At 34.8% G+C, this 24,470-nt stretch overlaps 1 protein-coding gene across 2 annotated transcripts in view; it reads left to right on the top strand.

Moving 5' to 3' along the window:
• Positions 1-24,470, top strand: part of LOC143340195 (uncharacterized) — a 937,384-nt gene that overhangs the window by 381,905 nt on the left and 531,009 nt on the right. For both annotated transcript variants that reach the window (XM_076761872.1, XM_076761870.1), the window contains one exon: positions 18,329-18,494. In XM_076761872.1, the coding sequence (XP_076617987.1) occupies positions 18,329-18,494 (166 nt within the window). The remainder of the gene's footprint in view (positions 1-18,328; positions 18,495-24,470) is intronic.

The following is a 24,470-nucleotide window of genomic DNA, read 5'->3' as shown; positions in this document are numbered from 1 at the left end:
GTCGATGCATCGGTTTTTTTCGCGCGGCCAATTCGCAGATCTTGCATCTGCGATTCCAATCTCGAGTCGATAAAATTACGAGAGGAGCCGTGGTATCCGTGGAATCTAAATGTCGAGGATCGAGTATGACATTTTTCTCGATGCTCATTACCACCAAGATTCTGAAGATTGTTGCCGTTAAACGAGACAAATATATTACTATAAAACAGATATCCACTTGTTAGTTACACCTTGCATATTTGTGTAGTTTCTGTGGTAACTGTTGGCGCAGTAGAGCGTTGTTTATCAGAAATAATCAGACAAAAATAGGAAATTCATAACAGAGGCATGTAGTAGATAATTCCTTTAAACTTTATGTTGTAGAAACTGAAAATTGTGAAAATTAAAGAATATTTCTATATATGTGATCACGCAGACTTGCATACTGCATATGTAGAATGCTTCTTGTAAATTCTATTACGTTACTTTCGAATCACTCTGTACAATATTTTGTAGATTAATAGATATTTCCTATTTTCCCCTCGAAACGGAAAATTCTTTGGGTGAATGTGCACACAGTTTCTGTTCGTTGTATAACGCTTAATTACCAGAGGAACTGATAGCCAGCTGCTGGTTCTGAGAATATTGGTTGCTTCCTTTTTTCTTAGCACACGACTGAGAAATTAAGAAGACGGAATCAATTTCCTAAGCCGTCGGCTCGTTTAAAGTTATCGATCATTGGTCGCAAACATATTATTACGCTCATTACGGGTCATTATCTATATTGAATTTCCTTCAGTACGTTTAATCAAACTAATCGCGTTTAACGACAATACGTCACGGAATATTCGATGTGTTCGAACTCGACAAAGACGTGTTTAGAGAAAAACGCCATTTAAACATTTTTTGACCTTAGTTTCAGAGATTTTTTCGATTCTAATTCTTGCACAGCGTTATACGAAATTACGTGCTCGCAGTCGCGGTTCATCTTTTATTTACAGAAATCCCAAAACGAGGTACTATCTGTTGGGTGATTGGTAGGAACGGGATTTTTATTCTTAACACAGAGATTAAAACAGAAATAGATATTTAATCCATATTACATCCTTTGTGTTGAGAAAAACTCATTTTAAATTAATTTACCATAGAAAATTTATTCGAAATAAAATATTTTCAACCACGATATTTAATTAAAAATAAATTTGTTCTATTATTTAGTAATTTTGTTATGAATATAAAACTATATAAATAAACCCTTGGCCCTTCACTTGGCGACGAAATAAAAAATAGACAAATTAAATTATTATCAGTCAACTGTAATATTTTTGAACGAAATTGCAGGGATTCAGGGAATTTTATATAATAATACCAACGTCATAATAACATATTTTAGACCGATATATTATGGCTATATTTTACTTCAACACTTCTGTTTTATTCCTTCTATTAAAAATAAAAATCAAGTCCGTCTTTGAAGATCACTCAATACGTAGCACCTCGCTTTGGGTTTCTACAAACAAAATTAGAATCGAAATAAAATCGAAAAAGACTAATTACTAAAAAAAAACAGTTGTTCAAAATGACACCTTCTACAACATGGTTTAAAATCATGAAAATCAATAAGAAATCGCTCTTTCGGAAACTTCACTGAAAATTTTCGTACCTTTATAATTATACTATAATTTTTATATAATATTATTTTTGCTCTAAACGTACTTTTTCCTTGTACCTTCGAAAGCTTCGTTTTTTTTCTTTTTCTTCATTCGGGGAAGAAAATCCGTTGAATAAATTATATCAAGGGCTCGATGTGATTCCGAGCCGGCGATCATGGACTATTTTTATCGTGAAACATTTGTAGTAATTAAATTAATTCCACTGGGAGTCGTTCGGTTGCGGATTACCTGACGAATGATTGATGACCGTTATATTCTCATTACCAGTCGCTACTGTGGGAACATATGTGCGTATAATACACGGCATATACGGGCGTACACATGTTCCTTTATATATATCTCGAGAGCAGTGGCATCATTAAGAACAGTTTATCCGGTCTTTCATTAGTCATCGCGGATTTAATACGTCGTTTGATTTCAACCGTCGGGAAGTTCGACCGCCTTCGTTTTATTCCTCGAAACATCCCGTGGCATTCTTAGTCTATGCACGAGACAAATCGTGCAAAACGAACGTTCCTGAAAAATTCTTCGAATTTTTATTCAAGTTTATCATTTTGAAATTATTTCTCGTTATCGATAATAAATGGAATAAGAATGCTCCTTGAAACCAAGCGATAGAAGACAGGATATTTTGCATTTTACTTGAAGCTTTTCAACCTTTTATCTATTTTATATCTAAACTTTGCCACAATTTTAGTATAATATAATTCAGTAACGTACTCAATGGACAGCGTAGAAAACATGTTTATGTTAGTTTAGGGAAGAAGTGGAAAAATGTATTTATTAAATTAATGATAACTAATGATGAGGGGTTAAATTCTAATTCTAGCAAATTTTTTGTTTTAAGATCATTTGATTTGTTTGAAGATAATTATATTAAACAGAAAAGGATTGCGGATCTACGTTCAATTTTAATACCATCGAGATAAAGATAATTGTTAAAAAAATTCTGAGGTATTTTCAGGTACTCGTAAATCCTATTTTTTAAAGAAATTTTTAGAGAATATGTAGTGCCTTAGAATTAGAAAGATACACGTGTATGTCATATAAAGGGTTGCAAAGATGTCAACTTTCTCTTCCATATCTCGTGTATAAGAATAGTGAGTTCAAGTCACTGAATTGAAAGTCACTTCCATAATCAATGCGGACCTCCAAGAAATCTATTTACTACCCCCTTGGGGTCCGTTAACCCCGAGTTAAGAATCACTGATTTATAATGTTACAAATCGTCCATTAATACTTTGATAGCCACATCATCCATACAAGAGTTTTTACTATGGAACTAAAACAATTAATTTTCAAATTGAAATGTCGAAGGAAATAAAGTTACATAGGATTCATGAATTCTAGTGAGGTTACGAAAATAAGCACTAAGAAAAATTTTTAATTACATAGTTTGCAATTGTCTAAAATCAAACTTTTGGTCTCGTAAACAATTTTACGGTTTCGGCCAGTCAGTCAACGTGGAAACTATGTCAGTCAACTATGGGAAAGATGAATTCTGGAGCTGCAATGGTAGCGAAAGGTAGCAGCGATCCGTGCAGATTTTTGAATTGCTTCAATCCCAGCATTATTCACGGCTGATCTCGCATCATCATTGCTCGGATCCCTCGATTAGAATCGCGGGATTGCAACAATATCGGCGTATCTGTGCGTCGTGACGCGCATGGCATTACGATTTCATTGTCGTGGCCGAAACTACCGACGACGCTGCTAGACGCCCGTCCCTTGTCATGAATAACAAATGACGAGTTTCGACGCGTAACGACGAGTTTCCTGAAAACGAGAACGCTGACATGGGCGTGTCTCGCGTGACGAATGTCTTTTTTTGGAATCGATTCGCCGTTTCGTTTCGCAAGTTCGTTCCGCTTGCGCCACAATCAGCGATTACGAGCATGATTATCATAAAGAAACTACTATTGATCTGTGAAGAACACAATGCAGTAAAACTAACAATGGAGAATACCTCGTTCGGTTAGGATAATCACAGAGACGCCGTTAACGCGTCGATTATCGTGTCGTATGGGTGTCGGAATTATTTACCAAGAATCTACAAAATTAATTCTTAGAGTGGTATGTTCAGGAAAATTAATTTGAATAGGAATTGTAAATTTCGACGAGCTTACGAAAATATTATAATTTTAGGTTATATACAGTTAGTCACGAATGTCTTCGTACACCCCCTAAAATAGTAATTTAAAAAAAAATAAGTAACAATTTCGTATAATATTATATTTATTTATTATTATGCATGATATTATTAATTGAACTGCATACAAATTTATTGTTTCTTTTTAAGAATATTTTATACAATGAGGCAAAACGAAGGTAGCAAATCTAATAAATCTAGTAAATTTTTGAAACATACAAACCTGGGCTTCCCTGACAATGATTTGTTTACGTTGTCATTACGTCGTGATTCAGTTGAAAGATGTCTAACAATCATTTAGCGACAATGAGTGCTTCTAGGAGAGAAACAAGTATTGAAATTCGGGAATTAATTGTTAAATTGAATAAGGAGAAGAAATCTCTACGTGAAATTGCTAACATTGTGGGTAGAAAACATTGTACTATCCAATACGTAATAAAAAAATTCTAAATAACTAGTAAATATGATAATAAAACACGTAGTGGTCGTCCTAAAATCCTAAATAATAGAGATGTTCGATCTGTATTGCAAATTATTCACCAAGATCCAAAAATAAGTGCTCTAAAAAAAGCCCCAGAAGTAGAAAATGATTTTGGAAAAACAGTACACCCTGAAAATATTCGAAGAATTTTAAGAAAATTTGGATATTGTAGACATGTGTTACGGAAGAAACTCTTAGTCAGTGACATCAACCGTTCTAAGAGAGTTGAAGTCGCAAAAAAACATGGAAACGTAAGTATAATATTTTTGGAGCGGATGGAAAAGGCAAAATATGGAGAAAAAGCAGCACAGCATTTGATTTGCAAAACCTAGTACCAATTGTAAAGCATGGTGGCGGATCCTTTATGGTTTAGGACTCAATGGTAGCCTCAGGAGTTTAGTATTTATAGATTCTGTTATGGATCGATGGGTATATTTAGATATACTTAAAAGCCATTTGAAAAGTGATGCGGCAAAATTAGGACTAGGAAACAACTGGATTTTCCAATAAGACCAAGATCCTAAGCATACAGCTTATGTTATTCGGGAATGGATACTGTACAATGTCCCGAAACAACCTTTTTCATCACCTTAATCATCGGATTTGAATGCTATGGAGCACTTATGGGATTATTTGAAAAGCAAAATTAGAAAGCATAAGATAACAAATAAACAAAGTCTTAAAACTGCATTGGAAGAGGAATGGAAAAAATTCCGTCTAATTTTACAACTAAATTAGTTCATCCCATGCTAAGAAAATTAAAAACAGTTTTGGAGGCAAAAGGAGGACCGACAAAATGTTAATGTAACAAAAATTTACTAGATTTACTAAATGTACTAACTTTATACTGTAGTGTACGAACAATTTTGTGTCATATATAGTTCGCTTTTTTCTAATTGCATAAAATATTCTTAAAAAATAATACATTTTTATTAATAAATAAACTTAATATTACATGAAATTGTTGTTTATTTTCTTCAAAACGACCATTTTAGGGGGTGTACGAAGACTTTTGTCACTGACCGTAGTTTTCGATTGTCTGAAAACAAAATTGATTTGGTTTGACAGTCGATATGTTAATACAATGTGTAATTTGGCAAAGAATCTTAGTAGTAATGTTGAATGCTTTTTTATGAATTTAATGGGTGTGTAGGACATTACATTAACAAAGCAGTGATTAAATTATTGTAATAAATTGCATGTAAAATAAATAAACGTGCAGAATTGTCAGGGCTAATATTCATTGCACTAACCCTTTGCACTTCACTAGCATCGCTATGGCGATACATGTAATATGCACCACAACTCGATTCAAGCTTTATTTAGTGGCGCAAACTAAATTAACCAAACAAGCAAATAAAATTTAAATTATTTACAAATTCTTTTTTGGGAAGAGAAACATATTTAATTTTCACAAGTAGCACCACAAAATTACTTTGATATTGATCAAAAAGGTCTTGAATCGAATTCACAAACCCTTCGAGCGCTTTTCTTGAATTTGATGCAAAAGTCGTTGGCTTATCGTAAGTTCATGACACTCAAAGACATTTGTCTTAATATTAATATTTCACTTTGCACAAGTGCATATATTCTGCCCACATCTTGTAAATGTTTTTCATATTCGCATACGTCATGTAAAAATAGCGTCGACTAATTATCATATTTAAGAAGACACTTGTACTGCATATATTCTTGTATCTACATATTTGCATTCCACCTGAACCTTTCTTTGCGTCATCCAAATTCCACCTCATCCGAACCCTGCTTCCCATGCCTGTTTGACCCGTGCGTCACCGACCTTGAATCATGCTCTGCAATACAATTCCCTAAACCTAAAACTTTTACCTTAATCTCTAAAAATCCTTGGATATTCAACAAACGTAGACAAAAGGAACATTCTACCTCCTTATCCTTACCATTTCATTTCTACACGATGTTCCTTAATTAATACCACAGCCAAAATGTATTTATAACAATTTAGTGGGTTAGTGGAGTGGGGAACAACCCCTAAGGCAAAGTAACGTAGGAAGATATGGGTAACTTAAACATTTTTTTTTATTAATACATTGATCATCAACGATTTTCGTATACCATTTTAAATCTACCACTTATCTCGTACGTGGAAATTTTCATTTTTCTTTAGGAGAGATTTCCTGAGATTTCAGAAAACGTTTGTACAAATCGAAGACCAGCATTCACATTTCGTTCTGATACTTCGCCGGATAAAAATAAAATGAATAATGGAAGAGGCATGGGACTCGAAAGAAATTTCATACGTTCTGATAAAATTCCTTTCGGAAGATCTCAACGTCTCAAGGGGTTGAAGCATTCGCATCGTGTTGACTCTCGTGTGTTATGAATCCATTTACACGCTGGAGACATTTATTTTCGTTTGACACGATTCGAGAACTCACTGGTGTCACAATGTCCGCTGTTGGAACGTTCGGAAACACGGAAAGTCGATGGCAATCAGCACGACGTGCTCCGTCGTGGTGGATGACATATTTTCTCAGTTGCATTGTCCACGATTTGTTAATCGCGACGTTACAGTTTCATAGAATAATCCCGTCGCGGACGAAGTTATGCTATTAGTCGTGTATCGTGTTCCACGACGCGATACCGTTCGTTTGATTCTACGAGTGGTGCGCTACGGGGGCTCGCTTTTCATCGTCGATATGTGCTCGAGCATTCCCACGTTTCGTCAAGACATTACCTGGAAACAATCGCTCTCGGTGGTCGAAGCCACGCCGCTGTAAATCCGATCTTCCGTCCGGCTGTTTTGTAAATCCGATACCGGCACGACTCCTTCGTTGCGAGTACGTAGAATACAAAATGGTTGTTTTTCGTCGCCGCTGTCGCGGAGGACGACTTCTTCTGCTCGCCGAAACTGGCTGTATAGTGGCGTGCGACGGAGCATCGCTCTCAGTATTACGTCCGTCGTCTAGACTTTATGGTTTCCTAATAAATAGACTGCGGAGCTTTATGCTGATTCATATTTTTATTTATAGAATTAATGAAATGGACGCTTTATAGAAGGTTGTCTCAACTCCTAAGTTTCAAGCAGCCGTAGGTACGTTAGATTAAATTCATGGAGTGAAATATGTTGGAGATATCAGTTTTGTTATTTTGCGACTCCTACCGACCTAAATAAACAATTTGCAATCCAGTTTCGTCGCACACCAGCCGTATAATCGGCAGGAATTGTTGAAACTTTGTTGGATATAGAGGGTGAGGCGTAAATTAATCCCCACAATTTTTTAGCCTCTTTCGATGATCTGACAAAAAAATGTTTCTATATATAGATATATAAAATATTTTTGGGATCGTGTGAGCCCCATTGTAGCATTATTAAAATATAAAAATATAAAAATATTTTTGTTTCTATGTCATTTTTTTTAAAGAAATGAAGGTCACCTTAATTTTTTTAAATAGAATCACCCTTTTTGAAATATCTACAATGATAGTCCCTTTCATTAAGAATTTAGTGACTAATTATTCAAGGTCATTCAAGGTCACGGTCGGAGAAAATGGTATAAGATGTAAAATGTGAAAGCAGAATATCTGTATTTCACAAATGTTCAAAATGATGGCCATTTACGTCGATACATTGCTGTAAACGGGCTATATGTACATATATGTATAAAAATTATATATAAGTATATATTCAAAATTATATCCTTCATTTGAAAAATGTAAATTCATACATTGGAATTTATTTTCCGTCCAATGGAGGCATTTTTGAGAAAAACGTCTGAGACAAAACTTTTATACTTTTTTGCATAGAAATCGAGTATGCAATAAAAATACCAGATTCTATTTAAAAAAACGACTTCCGCTTTGAAAATCCTATTTCCGGTTAGTACTGGGAATTGCAACTATCACCATTCGATAGAGCGTACTCGAATTAGTTACTAAAATTTGTTTAGTTTTCAATAAAAATCACTCTCCACCATTTTAATAGGGGTGGTCTAGGATACTCTGTATATTGCTGTATACGTGAGAACCCACTGTAAATCTTTATAATAAATATATTTTATTATAAACAAGGAAAATTCAACAGATTAAATAAAAGTCGGGATCATTTTTGTGAGATTTTTCACCCTTAAAGAAAATGTGACAACTCCAATTAATATCTCTCGATATCTTCTTAAAATTCCTTTTTAAATTTAATGACACTAAATGGCAGAATTTACTGATAAACTTGAAATATGAAACAAAACAGATGTTGCCAACATGTATAGATACAGAATTTTCTGATCCATTCTTTTTTAAAAAATAGAACTCAGCATATTAAATTTCATATTTATCTAATAAATCACATATCCATACATACAGTATTCTGTAACTGGTTTTTTCAAAAAATAAAATAACTCTTGAAATATAAAACAGAACAGAGCGTAACAAACATACGTATAGCATTTTGTAACTGATTTTTTTGCATTTTTGGATACTCAGAACACTTCATAATATTATGGGGGAAACAACAGTCGTGAAAATAAATGCTCTGCATAAAACAGTTCTGTCAACTAACGTAGTTTACTTTATAATGTTAAAAATAAGAATTAACAAATTTTTGTCGAAATAACGTAGACTACTGTAAATTTTGTTGAAATATAAGATTGCAGCAATTCCAGTTTTTTAATACGGTAATATATGGGTAAAAAATACGAAGCACAAATACTTTTCATATTCTTCAAGATGCATAAATGTCTGTGCCACTTTCGATTGTCGCGAGAAAATTACATTTGTCCATATGCTACTTTAATTTTAGAACAATCCATGATTTCTGCTTTACATTTCAATTTAGTATTCCTCGAATAAAAATTATTCGAACGCGTTTCAACAAATCGTAGATGAAAACAAATTATTAACGTTACGAGTCTTATGCCCATCGAAGCATTTAAATATCCAGGAATCCTTTTTGTTCTCCCCATACCTTGAGACGGGAGATTAATCCAGAGCAACGAGAATCGCATTCAACGAGCTAGATTAAAAATTAGATGCAACTCTGTGTTCGATGTCGTTCTCGCGTGTGGCACGGCCATAAATCTTCTCAAACGGAGGGAAATACGCAAGTAATTAAGCGCGACAGGCCAACACCGACGATGATCGTATAATTATCCCACTCGCAAAAACGTAACGAAGACAAATTAACGCCTTGGATCCCGCGTCGTGTGAAATTACGATTTCTTCAAATTACTCTCCCCGTAAACACCACCCTCCTGTCTCGCAGGTTTCATGATACATGCATACGCTCATCTGATCCAGAAAAAAGTTATGATAAATTCCGCGAACTTTGAGATACGCGTTCCAAGAGTACGTTTCAATTAAACAACTTCATTAAATACTGCCATATTAGAAGTTTGCATACTGTGTGTTTCAGTAAGGAGCCGTAAATAGATTTGTAGGAGTCTGAATTTTTATAGAGAATTGTCAAGTATTTATTTTTGTTGCATATTTAAAAATATTAATTTTATCTTTTCAATCTTTTGAAACGATAGCTATTAGTCTATAATAAATCTTTCAATGTCAACGAGCGAATATAATGTCTTGTATCATGACATTGCAAGTTATGTAATGTTTCAAACGTAAGCAGACGCGCTATCAAATGATAGTAAAGTTATAAAAATGTAGTTGAGATTCAAACTTCTCTCGCAACTTGTTTAGAAAATGTAATTTACGAGTACCAGGAAATACTATAATATACTGCAGTTCTTGTTTGTCTATTATAAATTCTTATTCGGTGAAGCACTTTTGCAGAAATTTAGTTGTTCAGATATGGAAAACGTCGATTTTATTAATGTTTTTAGACTTCATTTTGATAAAAGGGCTTATAAGCTTGTCTTGAGTGCCAAGAAGGACCCATAGTAAAACGGTTAAGAGTAGAAAAGTAAAAAATAGGAATAATAATTTTTCGAGATAACTGATTTTGAAAATGCATCCGTTGCAAATGCAATTTCATAAAACTTAGCTCGTCTGTCTATTGCTTACTGATTCTACTTGCATTGGTGTTTACGAATATTGACGTGGTATCAAACTATTTAACGCTAGATTTACAGTTATTAATTGTACAATAGTTAATTTAACAGGTTTCAGATTTCACATTTCGTTGCAGAACTCAAAGAAATTATTCGTTAGCAGTTTAAGTTGAATTTAATTTTAAAAAAGGACGTATTTTAATAAAATCGTCAACGTGACATATTTTAATAAAAATATGTGCAATCGATGTCTGTAAATTTAATATAAAGATTCAATTATGCTCGTCGAGGAGCCAAGCACGAACCGAGCGGAATTATGCCATCGTTGAAGCACGTATTGATAGTGTTTAGGATCGATACAACGACTGGGTTTATGACATGGACGTGACTTCCCGCTCAATGTTTCGGCTATGAAGGAATATTCAGAATAGTGAAATATCTAGACGTATAAATATCAACAGTTCTGTGCTCCTAATCCCGATATGAAGGATTACCAAATCACTTTTGGCTGACTTTAGTCACCATTGAAAACAGGACACCAAGGATTCCATGTCCTGACTAGAATTTTCTTCCGCCTAAATGTTTGCAACAAATGCGTGAAATCTATCATAATCTAAAAAATGGCGGAGAAGTCACATCCATATGATGAATCCATTTATTGTACTGATCCTAAACAGATAGTGTTTTATCATTATTTCCAATTACTCATTAACATATACATCCAAAGCCCAATGATTGAATGCATTCCGCTCGATTAGATAGTCGTTTGAAAAAATCGATTTAACAGCTATGCCAACGAGATTCGTATGACCCTCGTGATTCGTTGGCAACGAATTTTCAAAGAGCTCGTTCAATCCTCGTCCAGCGTTTATATCGTTATGGATTACGAGAAATTAATTGAACTAGTTAGAGAACGTCTGTTTTATACGACCTGACGCATCAAAAATATATGAACACTTATAGTTCTGAAACTATCTTATACTCGACTCGTGCATGGCTCGCTGATAATATAAATGGACCTTTGACTGGCTCTAGCTAGCTAGAAGATAAGTAATGTTACGTCGCAAGTCGTAACCAAAATTATTCTTCGAAAATCGTCTACCAAACCTAGTGCTAATCCTAAGACACGGACCTTGATCCCAAGGCAGATAGTGCCATATGTTGAGGAATGCAGTGTCGCCACCTATGAGACCGATTCGAATGAGACTCTCGCTTGCGACGACTAGAACGTTCGCTGTACTCGATTATGTTACATACCTTTTTCATTTTCTAAAAGTTATACTATGTAGTCTTAAAGTATTATTAAAGTAATAATAAGTCTACGAATACATTCGCGTTAATAGTGGTCTTACCCAGACCATAACACCATAACCCCCCCATTAAGACTCACTTGAAACGCCAGACGCGTAGAATTCTGAAATTTTCTTACCTCTACTATCTTTTCCACTAGCAAATCAATTCCTCGTTAACAAATCTCCCTGTAACGGTTGATCTGTTGTGATTACGCTGACACCTCGGAAGGTTATGGGTCAGTTTTTCAATTCAATACCAGTGGCGCTTCATCACTTGTAGTGTACACATCTCACCGGTATTTAGACAGTTTCGTTCAATAAACCGGTCACAACAACCTCTTACACTGTATTTACGTCTCTTCGCGACTCAACAAGTAAGTTTGAAAAGAAACAGATATTGTTTGTAAACATAAGTGGAAATAATGAATAGTAAGGAAACTCGTTAATAGTACTAGTAATGTTAGAGCGTGCGATTGGCGCTGTTCCTAATATGCTTTTTATATTGGCCGCTAGAGGCGTGCGCGTCAGCCGATTTTTGCTCGCGGTGCAGTTGCCCTCTACTATTCATTCTCTGCTTCAGTTTCGAACTTTTTTTCAATTGTGATACATCGTGTCGTTACCATGTACGCGTAGTTTTTAGTTTGTTCATAAACCAGATTTTGCATTTATTGGATCGCATCTGGTTGTTTCGTCGATCTTTCTACGTTAACAAGTAATAGTAAGTAAACTAAGAATTTTCAAACGCAATTTTCACGAAACCTAACCCTTTTATGAACAAACTTTAATGCACGCTTTCGATTTATATACGTAAGTACAATCATATACAACTTGGTTGTGTCACCTATTTTGAAATAGTCTGAATGTCCAATCGAAAAACAAGAATTTCCAAACGCAATTTTCACGAAACCTAACCTTTTACGAACAAACTTTAATGCACGCTTTCGATTTATATACGTAAGTAGAATCATATTCAACTTGGTTGTGCCATCCATCTTGAAATAGCCTGAATGTCCCATCGAAAACCAAGAATTTCCGAACGCAATTTTCACGAAACATAACCTTTTACGAAATAACTTTAATGCACGCTTTCAATTTATATACGTAAGTAGAATCATATTCAACTTGGTTGTGCCATCCATCTTGAAATAGCCTGAATGTCCCATCGAAAACCAAGAATTTCCAAACGCAATTTTCACGAAACCCAACCTTTTATGAACAAACTTTAATGCACGCTTTCGAATTATATACGTAAATAGAATCATATTCAACTTGGTTGTGTTAATTTTGAAATAGTCTGAATGTCCAATCGAAAAACAAGAATTTCCAAACGCAATTTTCACGAAACCTAACCTTTTACGAACAAACTTTAATGCACGCTTTCGATTTATATACGTAAGTAGAATCATATTCAACTTGGTTGTGCCATCCATCTTGAAATAGCCTGAATGTCCCATCGAAAACCAAGAATTTCCGAACGCAATTTTCACGAAACATAACCTTTTACGAAATAACTTTAATGCACGCTTTCAATTTATATACGTAAGTAGAATCATATTCAACTTGGTTGTGCCATCCATCTTGAAATAGCCTGAATGTCCCATCGAAAACCAAGAATTTCCAAACGCAATTTTCACGAAACCCAACCTTTTATGAACAAACTTTAATGCACGCTTTCGAATTATATACGTAAATAGAATCATATTCAACTTGGTTGTGTTAATTTTGAAATAGTCTGAATGTCCAATCGAAAACCAAGAATTTCCAAATGCAATTTTCACGAAACCTAACCTTTTACGAACAAACTTTAATGCACGCTTTCGATTTATGTACGTCAATAAAATCATATCCAGCTTGGTTATGCCACCTATTTTGAAATGGTCTGAATGTCCAACCGAAAACATTATTATTATGGAATTATACAATTATATATGAAATTTCAAATATATAATATAAAGCTATAAAAGAAAGTGATAGTACTGGAAATTAAAAGGAACGGATGCATTTGTTATACTTCCATAAATATAAAATTATACATTGAAATTGGTATAAGTTGCGAGGATTAAAATTACGTATAATGTGAACAAATTAAAAACAATATGGAGTCGATATTATATACGAGAAACTGGGCCCGGATACAATTTATTTTTGTTTCTAATTTTTAAATATAACAATTTTCAAAGACTAAAGAAATATTAGAGAAATATTTGAATACTTGTATAAACTACAATACACTTAATATTACGCAATTTTCAGATTCATAATACAGGTTCTATTGTATTGTATTGTAGTTTATACAAGCATTATAATATTTCTCAGTTTTCAGATTTATAATACAGTTTCTAATTCGAATCGACATGCTTCAAAGATTTCACTGTAATGTTTTTCGAATTTTGCAAAATCTGTACGTTATACAATACATGGAATACGCTCGTTATAGAAGCGAATTGCATTGGAATAATGGTACATTAAAAACATTATGTTTCGTTGCTCTTTACAGTCGTGACCTCGCTATATTCGCGTTTATTATAACAGAGATCGACTACATAAGTATCGAATTAAAACGCGACAACTGAGCGTTCGATGATTCGGACTAGGAAGTCAACAGCGTCGAATAAAGATTTCCCGATACGACTAATAAGCGTAGTATTAAAATACAAAAGATGTATCTTGAAGGATTCATTCATTGATTTTAATTTAATTTCGTGCATAAGCGTTTTCAACGGATAGGTAAAGAAATTTATAATTATACGAACACAACAATGTTTAATAAACCTACGTTGTAAATTAATAAATTGTAGTAAATTATGCAAACAACATATGCTTTCTAATTTGAAACAAGAATATCAATGTGTTGATTGAGGCTTCGTTAAAAAGTTATTAAAAAATTAAATTAAAAAATTTCAAATCATTCACGAAAAAATTATTTTCAGTTGCAAGGGTCAATTACAAACATTTTTGGTCAATAGACATACCCCCGAAATCCTACCCACTTTCGAGAAAAAAATTCATTACCGAAAATATAATTTCAGGCCTGAAATGGTTCCCCGAAATTTCATGTGAATCTTTGAAACATCATAACTCGTGAACGAATTGAACGATTTTAATTTTTAAAAATGCAAACGACGCGTATTTTAATCAAGAATATGTAGAAATTCCAAAAATATTCGAGAAATTGCTCCTTATCCCCGTAAAGTAAGAAAACCCCCATAAAAATGGTCCAATTTTCAAACAGTCATAACTCCTACAATAGTGAATATATTTCACTGAAATTTTGGAGAGAACTAGAGTTCATAAGTACCTACAAAAAAGTATTAGACAACATTTCTGTAAGGTGTCAAACAAAATTATTAAAAATGGAAAACCAATTTTTAAGAAAAATCGACAGGGGGTAGGTGGCTAAATTTTTCGACGAAAAAAAAATTTCAAATCGTTCTGAAAAAATTATTTTTGATTTCAGGGGTCAATTATAATCAGTTTTGGTGAATACACATACACCCGAAATCCTATGTACTTCCAAGAAAAAAATTCTTTACCGAAAATATACTGATGGTCGGAAATGTTTTTATAACTTTTTAACGAAGCCTCAATCAACAAATTAGTATCCTTGATTTTCGTCTTATTTTAGCCTCTAGAATCTCCCATTAAACACCCTGTATAGAATGGTTGATCGCAAATTATTTATGACGTAAGGTACATGAATCGTTTAAAAATTATTTAGTTATACCAGCAAAATTTTAATTTTCAAAAATTTATGTTCAGTTAATATGGCGAAATTTCAGTTATAGTTATAGGTAATCCTTAAAAGTAGGAGAATTATTAATAGTCTAAAAACGAATGTATACTTATATTAAAAAGTTACAACATAAAATTTATCATCACTAATGTTGTTCCAATCCGTTTGAAAGTGTTGGATGTTGGATGAAATCGAACGTGGTTCAACGATTAATGAAACGATTCAGTCGTGAAAACTGATTTGGTCTCGCGTTCGTCATCCGTGCGTCAACTCTATCGATCGCCAGACGATCGAAGACGATCAAAGGAACTGGATAGGCTCAACCGTATAGACAAGTGGGCAGCTCAGGTCACTCTGATCTCGTGGGAACTGGTCGTGATTAGTCTACGTCAATAGCAACGCTAGTTATGCTAATTGCGCGAAAGCACTTCGGCCTGCTACTAGCATCGAGCGCTGCCGGAGATAAGCTAGGTACGAAGGTAGTACCTTTGGCTATCGATTTATCGAACTCACTCCCTCGGAGGGATTTCAGATCGGGCGCGCGATCACTGTGGTACGATAGCTCCGACTGCAATGCGCGAATTCCTTTCGACAACTCGTTTACTATGACGAATTTCTGCTCTTTCGTCAATGTTTAGGCTTTCCAATTGTTTTCATTAATTCTAACGTTATTTTGTTTAACACATTGACTGCTAAACCCCTCAAATTACCCACGAAACCGAATCTTTGGAAATTGGAGATTAGCCACAATTTGTCGTAAAATTTAGACCAGAATTCATAATGTGCTAAAACCGTGAGAGTCATTGTTTTCAATTTGTTTAAGAGGGAACACTAATGCGATACATCAAAAAAGGAACGCGTTGCCTTCAGCTATTAACCCTGCTGCGTTCCTCGATTCAACTATATAGTTAAGGTCTTTAGGACAAAATTATCCTAAATGTGAGGAATTAATATTATCAATTTATTTTTACAGCCTCGTTAAAATTCAAGATTTATTAGATTTATTTTCTTTAACATCTACTCTTAAGAATTATTTTAGTGAAAGGTTCTATAAATGGGTGACGTGGCAGTCATCGTATAAATTTATTTTATTGTTTTTGGGGTTTAGAGCAGTGTTTTCCAATTGGGTGAGTATATTACAAGCACTTTTTTATGTCATAAGTATGATAAAAAAAGAAAATAAATAAAATTGGAAAACACTGCTATAAAGAAAATTAAACTTTTAACTAATATTGACCCATGATATTATAATAAATATTTATTATTGGGAAATTGAATCTCTAACTGGTACAATGTATTTACAAATAGCTAACTAATATTGTGGGGTTTTATTAAAAAATAAAAAGTGACTTTCTTTGTAGATATTTTCATTGTAAGCAATTGGTTATATAGTAAATCACAATAAAAATATTTGCCTTGAAGCAATGTATAGTAATAGAACATAATAGGAGCATTCTAAAGTTTAAAGTATGAGGTTAGGAGAATAAATAAAATAATAGAACATAATTTTAATTAGAAATACATTATTTTTATAAAGCTATAATTCATGAAGGCTTGTGCTAGGTTTCTGAAAATTCGCTACAATACCTGTTAAAGATTAATTATGATTTAGTCACAATTATAATGGTGATTTTTATATTACAATATTTAAAATAAATTAAGGAAATTTGAACTGTGATATATGAGCAAGAATAGTTTAATTAAATCAATGCTTATTTTTCACACTATTCAGTATTCTGTCTGTGAAGTCATAGTTTGCTATAATGTTCATTTTTTCTTTCATTCTATATATTATCAGAAATAATTTAAAAACTAAAGAGTTTATTTATAAAGTAACCGTAATATTTTCTGAATTTTCTTTATATTATAAGGTTTCATCTTGCATAGTCAGACATGGTTGAAAACCGTAGTTAAATCATCGTTTAGGCACGAGTAACAATTCTCGAAGCGATCGTGAAGCGGATTATGTAAATAATACTAATAGAACTTTAATATTATCATCTTGTAATAGCGCAATGGCGTATAATGCATGTAATAATATACTGCGTAGATGTGGAAGAGTTTTTCGAGTTTTTGCTATGACCGTGATGTCTAGGTAACGAGGATTCTAGGAATGTACGTGCTTCAGAATGGTTGAGTGCTAGCAATGAGTGTACATGTGTGCACGCGTGTGGTGGTAAGTGCGTTCTTGAGAGCAACCAGTGCGTTATGAGAGCGAAGTGCAGTGAGTACAGCGAGTTGAGAGTGCATCAAGAGAGTTTTCAGAGAAGGGACCGGTGAGAGATTGTTGAAGTGGTCTAACGATAAGTGTAAAGAGGGTAATTACTCGTTATTGTCGTATTATGTATAATATTAAAATTTACAAGCCACCGAACAGTACCTTCTGCGATTATATTATATAATACTCACTATTGCGATGCAAAGAAAGGAATCGTTCTTCGTTTTTTCGTGTTGTAATGGGGAAAATTCTCACCTAGATAGACAACGTTCCATACGTTATTTGTTTGAGAAAAATTACAGTCTGAATTGTCGAGTTTCGATTCATCGCTCGTTATTTGAACAAAATTTTTCCCATTTCTATATTCCATAAAAATATTTCCAATTTCTTTTCCATTTAGTAGACTCAACATCGTGTTTCCTATATTTAGACACGACTTGATTGACCTATTTGTGGAAGCCTTTTGCCCATTATTTTAAAATGGCGACGAGTACTCAAAGCGTTTCTTTCAACCATGTTTGGTTAGATGAACAAATTCTTATGAGGAGATTATTGATAATACATGTTAAATTGCAAAAGTATTTCGGTTCCTTCGTCCCTCTAATATTATACAAAAATATTCCATTATTCAAAGAACGCACCATAAGCACCAAGCGACTATGAATACATTGTCGAAGAATCGAAAGTTAGCGACGCGAGGTTCGTACGATATATTTGCTGTCCGGATAATTGGCGTTCTACTATATTGCCTCGAAGGATAATTTCTTGAAAAATGTGTTGTACCTGTCGCGCATTAACTAACGATCGCGTTTGTTCTTGTTTCAGGCGGCGGGACCGCCGGTGCAGCTGGAACCAGTGGACCTGTCCGTGAAAACTCCTGTGGTGTTGCAGGTGCCTCGGTACAGTCCAGCGGCTATAATTACCGCCGCGGCTAGAAGAATCCCTTCACCTTCGACGACGCCCACGCCACCGCCGCTCTCCATATCTACCGGTGAGTGAACGAAATTTAACGATGCATGCATTTATCCGCGGGATTTGCCTTGTTCGTTTTTGATCGTAAATCGAAAGTCTGCGAACCGGAATTTCATATTTCGAGCCAGAGATGGGGAACATTTTATTCGAGTAACAAATAAAACGTTTACTCGATAAAGCAAGTTTCGGTTGTTATGGAATATTACATCCTATAATTAAGGTTGAAATTTTTATTTTGTTCTTCTTTTATTCTTTATACAGGGTGTTCGGCCACCCCTGGGAAAAATTTTAATGGGGGATCTTAGAGGCCAAAATAAGACGAACATCATGAATACCAATTTGTTGATAAAGGCTTTGTTAAACAGTTATTCACGTTTAAAGTTCTGACCGTACTGAATTTTTTTCTCGAAAATGCGCAAGATTTCGGGGGTATGTCTATTCAACAAAAATGATTGTAATTGACCCCCGCAACCGAAAATAATTTTTCCAGAACGATTTGATATTTTTTTTTCCGTCGAAAAATTTCACACCTCGAATTTTTTTCTAAAAAGTGGGTAGGATTTTGGGGGTATGTCCATTCGCCAAAAATGATTCTAATTGACCCCCGCAACCGAAAATAATTTTTCCAGAACGATTTGAAATTTTTTTTTTCGTCGAAAAATTTAGGCACCTACCCCCTGTCGATTTTTCTTAAAAATTCCTTTTCATTTCTAGTAATTTTGTTTGACGCCCTACAGAAAAGTTGTCTAATACGTTTCTGTTGGTACCCATGAGCTCTACTTCAGAAAAAAGTTTCATTGAAATATATTCACAATTGTAGGAGTTATGGCTGTTTGAAAATTGGACCATTTTTATGGGGTTTTTCTCATTTTGCGGGGTCAAGGACGAACTTTTCGAATATTTTTGCGATTTTTACAAATTCTCCATCAAAATACGCGTAGTTTGCTTTTTTAAACATTAAAATCGTCCAATCCGTTCAGAAGTTATGACGTTTTAAAAATTCGCATGAAAATTCGGGCAGACATTTCTGGCCAGAAATTATATTTTCGGTAAGGAATTTTTTTCTCGAAATTGAGTAGGATTTCGGGAGTATGTCTGTTGACCAAAAATGCTTGCAATTGACCCCTGCAACTAAAAATAATTTTTCCAAGACGATTCGAAAGTCTTTTTTTTCACCCAAAACTTTCAACACTTACTCGAAGTTTTTTCTCGAAAGTGGGTAAGATTTCGGAAGTATGTGTATTCACCAAAATTATTGTAATTGACCCCCGCAACCGAAAAATAATTTTTCCAGAACGATTTGAAATATTTGAATTTAATTATTAATAACTGTTTAACTTATTTTGGCCTCTAGAATCCCCCATTAAAATTTTTCCCAGGGGTGGCCGAACACCCTGTATAGTCGCGTTTATACAAAAAATGGAGTAGAAAAATAGACACTATCAACACTCCCCAATTACGTGACTTGTTTCATATATATGAAAATACGGAGTCGATTAGATTGAAAAGTAAATTTTCTCTTGCTGACAAATGTTGAAACTGGATATTCCCTGTTTTCTATGCGCCCTTCGTAACAGGAAATGAAATGTACAATCGCAAGATCGGTTGAGACTGAAGGGCTGAAAATAAAACAATTCGTTAATTCGGTCAGCTTTCTTGTCGCCGAGTTTCTCCAAGGAGGAAGATCTCCATGCGCGTTTAACGCCCGGTCGCGATAACCGCGCGTAGAAGGTGCATTCGAGAGGCGCGCTTAAAATTCCACCATTCGTAAGACCGTACAATTCTACATTATGAACTAAAGGGAAACCGCCTATCGGCTATTGCCCGTTTCTACATGTGTTTATATACGTGTAGAGCGTACACACAGGCAATGGTGCGTCTTTGCGAACGTCGGTGCATGCAAGTGCATACGGATGAACACAGACGCTCGCATCGCGGAATACCGTGGCTCGAAAGTGACTGGACGCTCGCTTATGGGTAAACTCGAAGAGATCTCCGGCGATTGCGTTGCTTTATGGGTTAATTATGTTCGATTTTTTTCAACGTGCCACTCGCGGAGAGCCTGCCTGGCTTTGGCTATTCTATGGAAAACCAATGCGTGTCGTCGCAACGCCGGACTCGGTTGCGTCCGTGCCTCGCGAGCGTCCAGCGATTAGGCACACGATCCATACGCGATGTCTTTGAATCGTTCCTTGTACTTTGGAGGAAGTTGTCTTTCGCGACACGTTTTCATATTTGGGTTAAACGCGACGTACAGTAATGATTCTTAAAATGAACCGCGATTCGTAAGTTGACGGGCCTTCGTCATGTTTAAAAATTGAAATTTAAACCAAACTTAGGATTTATGATCTTATTAGTCGTTAGGAGAAGTATATATAGAATTGGATTAAGTAATAATTTATATGATGCAAGAAAATACCAGATGTTACGCTCCGTTTTCGGTGAAGCTGATGTCTTGACTGTTTTGTACAATACAGCAATAGTTCTTAAAATGAACCCCAGACGTGATTCGTAAGTTGAACATTTCTATCCTTCTACGATATCAGTGTATAAATATCTGGTGGTATCGAGTTTCGCTTCCTCTGTACGATAGATGAACATGCTGACCCCGGAGCGATGTTCATTTTATGAATCATCACTGTAACCCAGCGGCCCAGAATTCATAATGTGTTAAAACTGATTTGTTGATCTTACTACTAATTGAAACTTTGAAAAATACTCAATAATTAATTTTCTTAATCGTTCTGTACGTTGGAATCATTGTTTTTAATTTGCTGAAGAGGGAACACTAATGCGATACGTCAAAAAAGGAACGCGTTGTCTTTAGCTATTAATCCTGCTGCGTTCCTCGATTCAACTATATAGTTAAGGTCTTTAGGACAAAAGTGTTCTAAAGGTGAGGAATTAATATTTTCAATTGTGTAATTTAACTAAAAGATAAAAGAAGTGTATAAGTATTTTATACTTTTTATATCTTTTGTTGGAAAAAGATGCTATATTATATTTAAATTATATACAATAATAATGAACATAAACAACTGTACTCATGATAATTTAGATACATATTTTTTAGAAGAGTAGAAATTCTTAGAAAGACACGATTGCGTTAGGAAAAAAATATCCCAAAGACCGCAGCAGGGTTAAGAGACAAAGTACCATGACTTCTGATTGATATTTTGTTTAGACTAATTGATCATCAAAGTAACTTTTTTCGTGAGACGTTAAAAAAAAGTTTATCTAGCGTTCGTATCGAATGTTAAGAGACCCAATCGTTTTTTCCACGAGATTTAGAATCTGCGCCAGGTATCTTCGATCCTCCGTGCGTACAACGTTCTCCCGAGAAAAAAGAGGAAATTACACCGATACCGTGCAACGGACAGAAACACTGTAACGGAAAAAAAACTAATTCCTGAAATAATCTTAAAAGATCTTAATGGCCACGAGAGAGAACTACCAGTTTCATAGGTGCACGGGTAAAAAGTCGTTTCTCGCGTAAAGTACCGTGCAACACGGTACGCTTAAGTGTTCGAACCGCGAAATCGCCCGGTTGGGGGCACACGGGCCACGCCCCTTTTTTATTGCCGGAATCACGACGAAGGGAATGAAAAAAGCGGCAAAAAGAAATGCGAGGAACAGAGACGCGAGCAGCGTGCCGCGCTCCTGGCCAGCATTTGGACCCGCATTCACTTCCATTTCTGGATTAATGACCACGCACACCTGCGCAAAGCAGTATCCGAATGCGATTGGGGTCGCAACCCGTAGTCCTTGCCCCGGGGCATCGTTGTCGTATAGTCACCAGGCTCGTCGCGAGCCGTGTTCGTCGCTCGAAACGCTGAGAATATTTTTCTGTTGCGAATCGCCGTTTGCACGCCGGGAATAGGCAATTTCTGCGGCGGAAGGCGCGACCTGGACCTCCATCTCGATAACTTGCTGTTCGAAACGCGGCAGGATGAATTCTACAACGATTCCGAATGAAATTTTTTCGGTACTGTAATGCTCGAGTAACTGAAACGATTTTACCCCGGATAACTGAAATGGATCCGTCCCCACCGTGTTCCTTTGACTCGATCGACCGTCGATTTCAGCAGCCTGCAGCTGTTAAAACAAACTGATGCAAACTAAAAGCTATTATTTTCGTTTTTGTGTTATGTATTAACCAATAATAGCGATAACGATAAATTGATCGTTGGAGTTTTGAGGAAAGTTTCCTTCTTTTATTTATCAAAACACGAGTTTGCAATTGAAACTTAACGTTTTATTCCATATGTCTTTGTTTTATTTATCAAAACGACTGTGCAATAGGAACTTTAAGTACCACATATTTCATATAGAAAAATTGTTCTGTAATGAAACAACTACGTTAATAGGTAAAATTTATATTTTCGTAAAATAACAAGGGTCACTTTACAAACAATTTCAAATGTTAAATTTATCTATATAAAATGTCTATACTTCTGAGAATCTTTCTACTTCCAAATTAGAGTTAATTTTATTAACCAAAATCTGGTAATACTCGAGAGTAGAAGAATCAAGCAAATTATTACTAAATATAGTTTAGTTTTTATTCAAGTCTCAACTTCATACATTAAAAGTTATTTCTTTTTCGAACATCTTCTAAATAAAATACTATTACAAATTGTAAAAATTTCTTGAGCAATTCCCAGGGAAAATTTTATAAAGTCACGTTGGCAGTTAATATACCAAAATATGTTAGAAAGTTTTAATGAAAAACAGATACAGGAATCTGGAAAAGAAGAAGAAAGAATTTATAAAATATAAATATAATACAAAATCGTTCACACATTACGATTGCATCGCTTTCGTCATTGGGTTTATATTGTGTGTTAATAATTAATATCAATAACATTAAGGTTGTATACTGTACTTACAAAGAAAATAAAATAAAACCCTGGCTGGTACACAAGCAATCAATGCCGACACACTTGTTAATGGAGATTGTAACATAGGAATGTCGAACCAATGTTAACGAGTACCAAAGATAGCTTAGTATTTCAATAGGCTAGTTTCTTTATACCTAATCAATCCTCTACTCTGATACTATGCAGTTGTTTAATGTGGATTGAATAAGCATCACATCAAGGCGTTATATTTGAATTAGAAAGATCGTGTGATTACAGTACCCCACTCCTCTTTATTATTTAATTTTAATAATCTTAAATATCTTAGAACATCGTTAAATACTGCTAAGGATTGGTTCACGCCTCGCTGGTACATTCCTCTTTCAGAACAATAATTGTTGATTATAATCAGTGATCGATTAGTTGTGTCTCGAGCAATCGTGCCAATTATCCCCTGTATTTCCATTACAATTCCGAAACTTCACAATCACACAATCAACCGACGTTACTTTTTCTATGCAACCGATTACGACACCACAAGTTCCCGCGATGGTTGGACAAACGATTCTCGATAAAACGTCTCGTAGAGTCGAGCCAAAGTTCTCGTCTTCGGTGTACAGTTCTCACCAGTAAGAAAACCTTCGTATCCCGATAGAAGACAATAATCTCCGCTTTCGAGACCTAATTTTTAGTTTTACCTCGGATTCAACAGTCGAATACTGTTATTTATCTTTGTTAACCCCAGTTTACGAATAAATCAAAGTTGAAGATTCATTGAGCTATCCAACCCCCAATGATTCATTCGTTGCATAATTGATAGTTGCACACAGCTTGACTGCTTTAAATAATATACCTGCCTCATTGTTTCTCCTATAAAATCACATTGGTTGAAATTTTTAGTCGAGGACAGCCATCGAGGACAAAAGAGATGAGATGAGATGAGATGAGAAAAGAGATGAGAATTTTTGACTCTAAATTTATCGTGTCTTTGAGCGAACGAACGAAACGGGTATTCGATATAATTACATGTTAGAAGTCTAATAAATACAGAAATAAAAATTCCATATCGACCATCGTTTTATTTTAACGACGGTCACTGGTGACCGGCGCTTGAAGCTTGCAAACCCGAGTATTTG

This window comes from Colletes latitarsis, chromosome 3 (genome assembly GCF_051014445.1).
Source record: "Colletes latitarsis isolate SP2378_abdomen chromosome 3, iyColLati1, whole genome shotgun sequence".
Lineage (NCBI taxonomy): Eukaryota > Metazoa > Arthropoda > Insecta > Hymenoptera > Colletidae > Colletes > Colletes latitarsis.
This window is presented reverse-complemented; position numbering and strand designations above follow the sequence as displayed.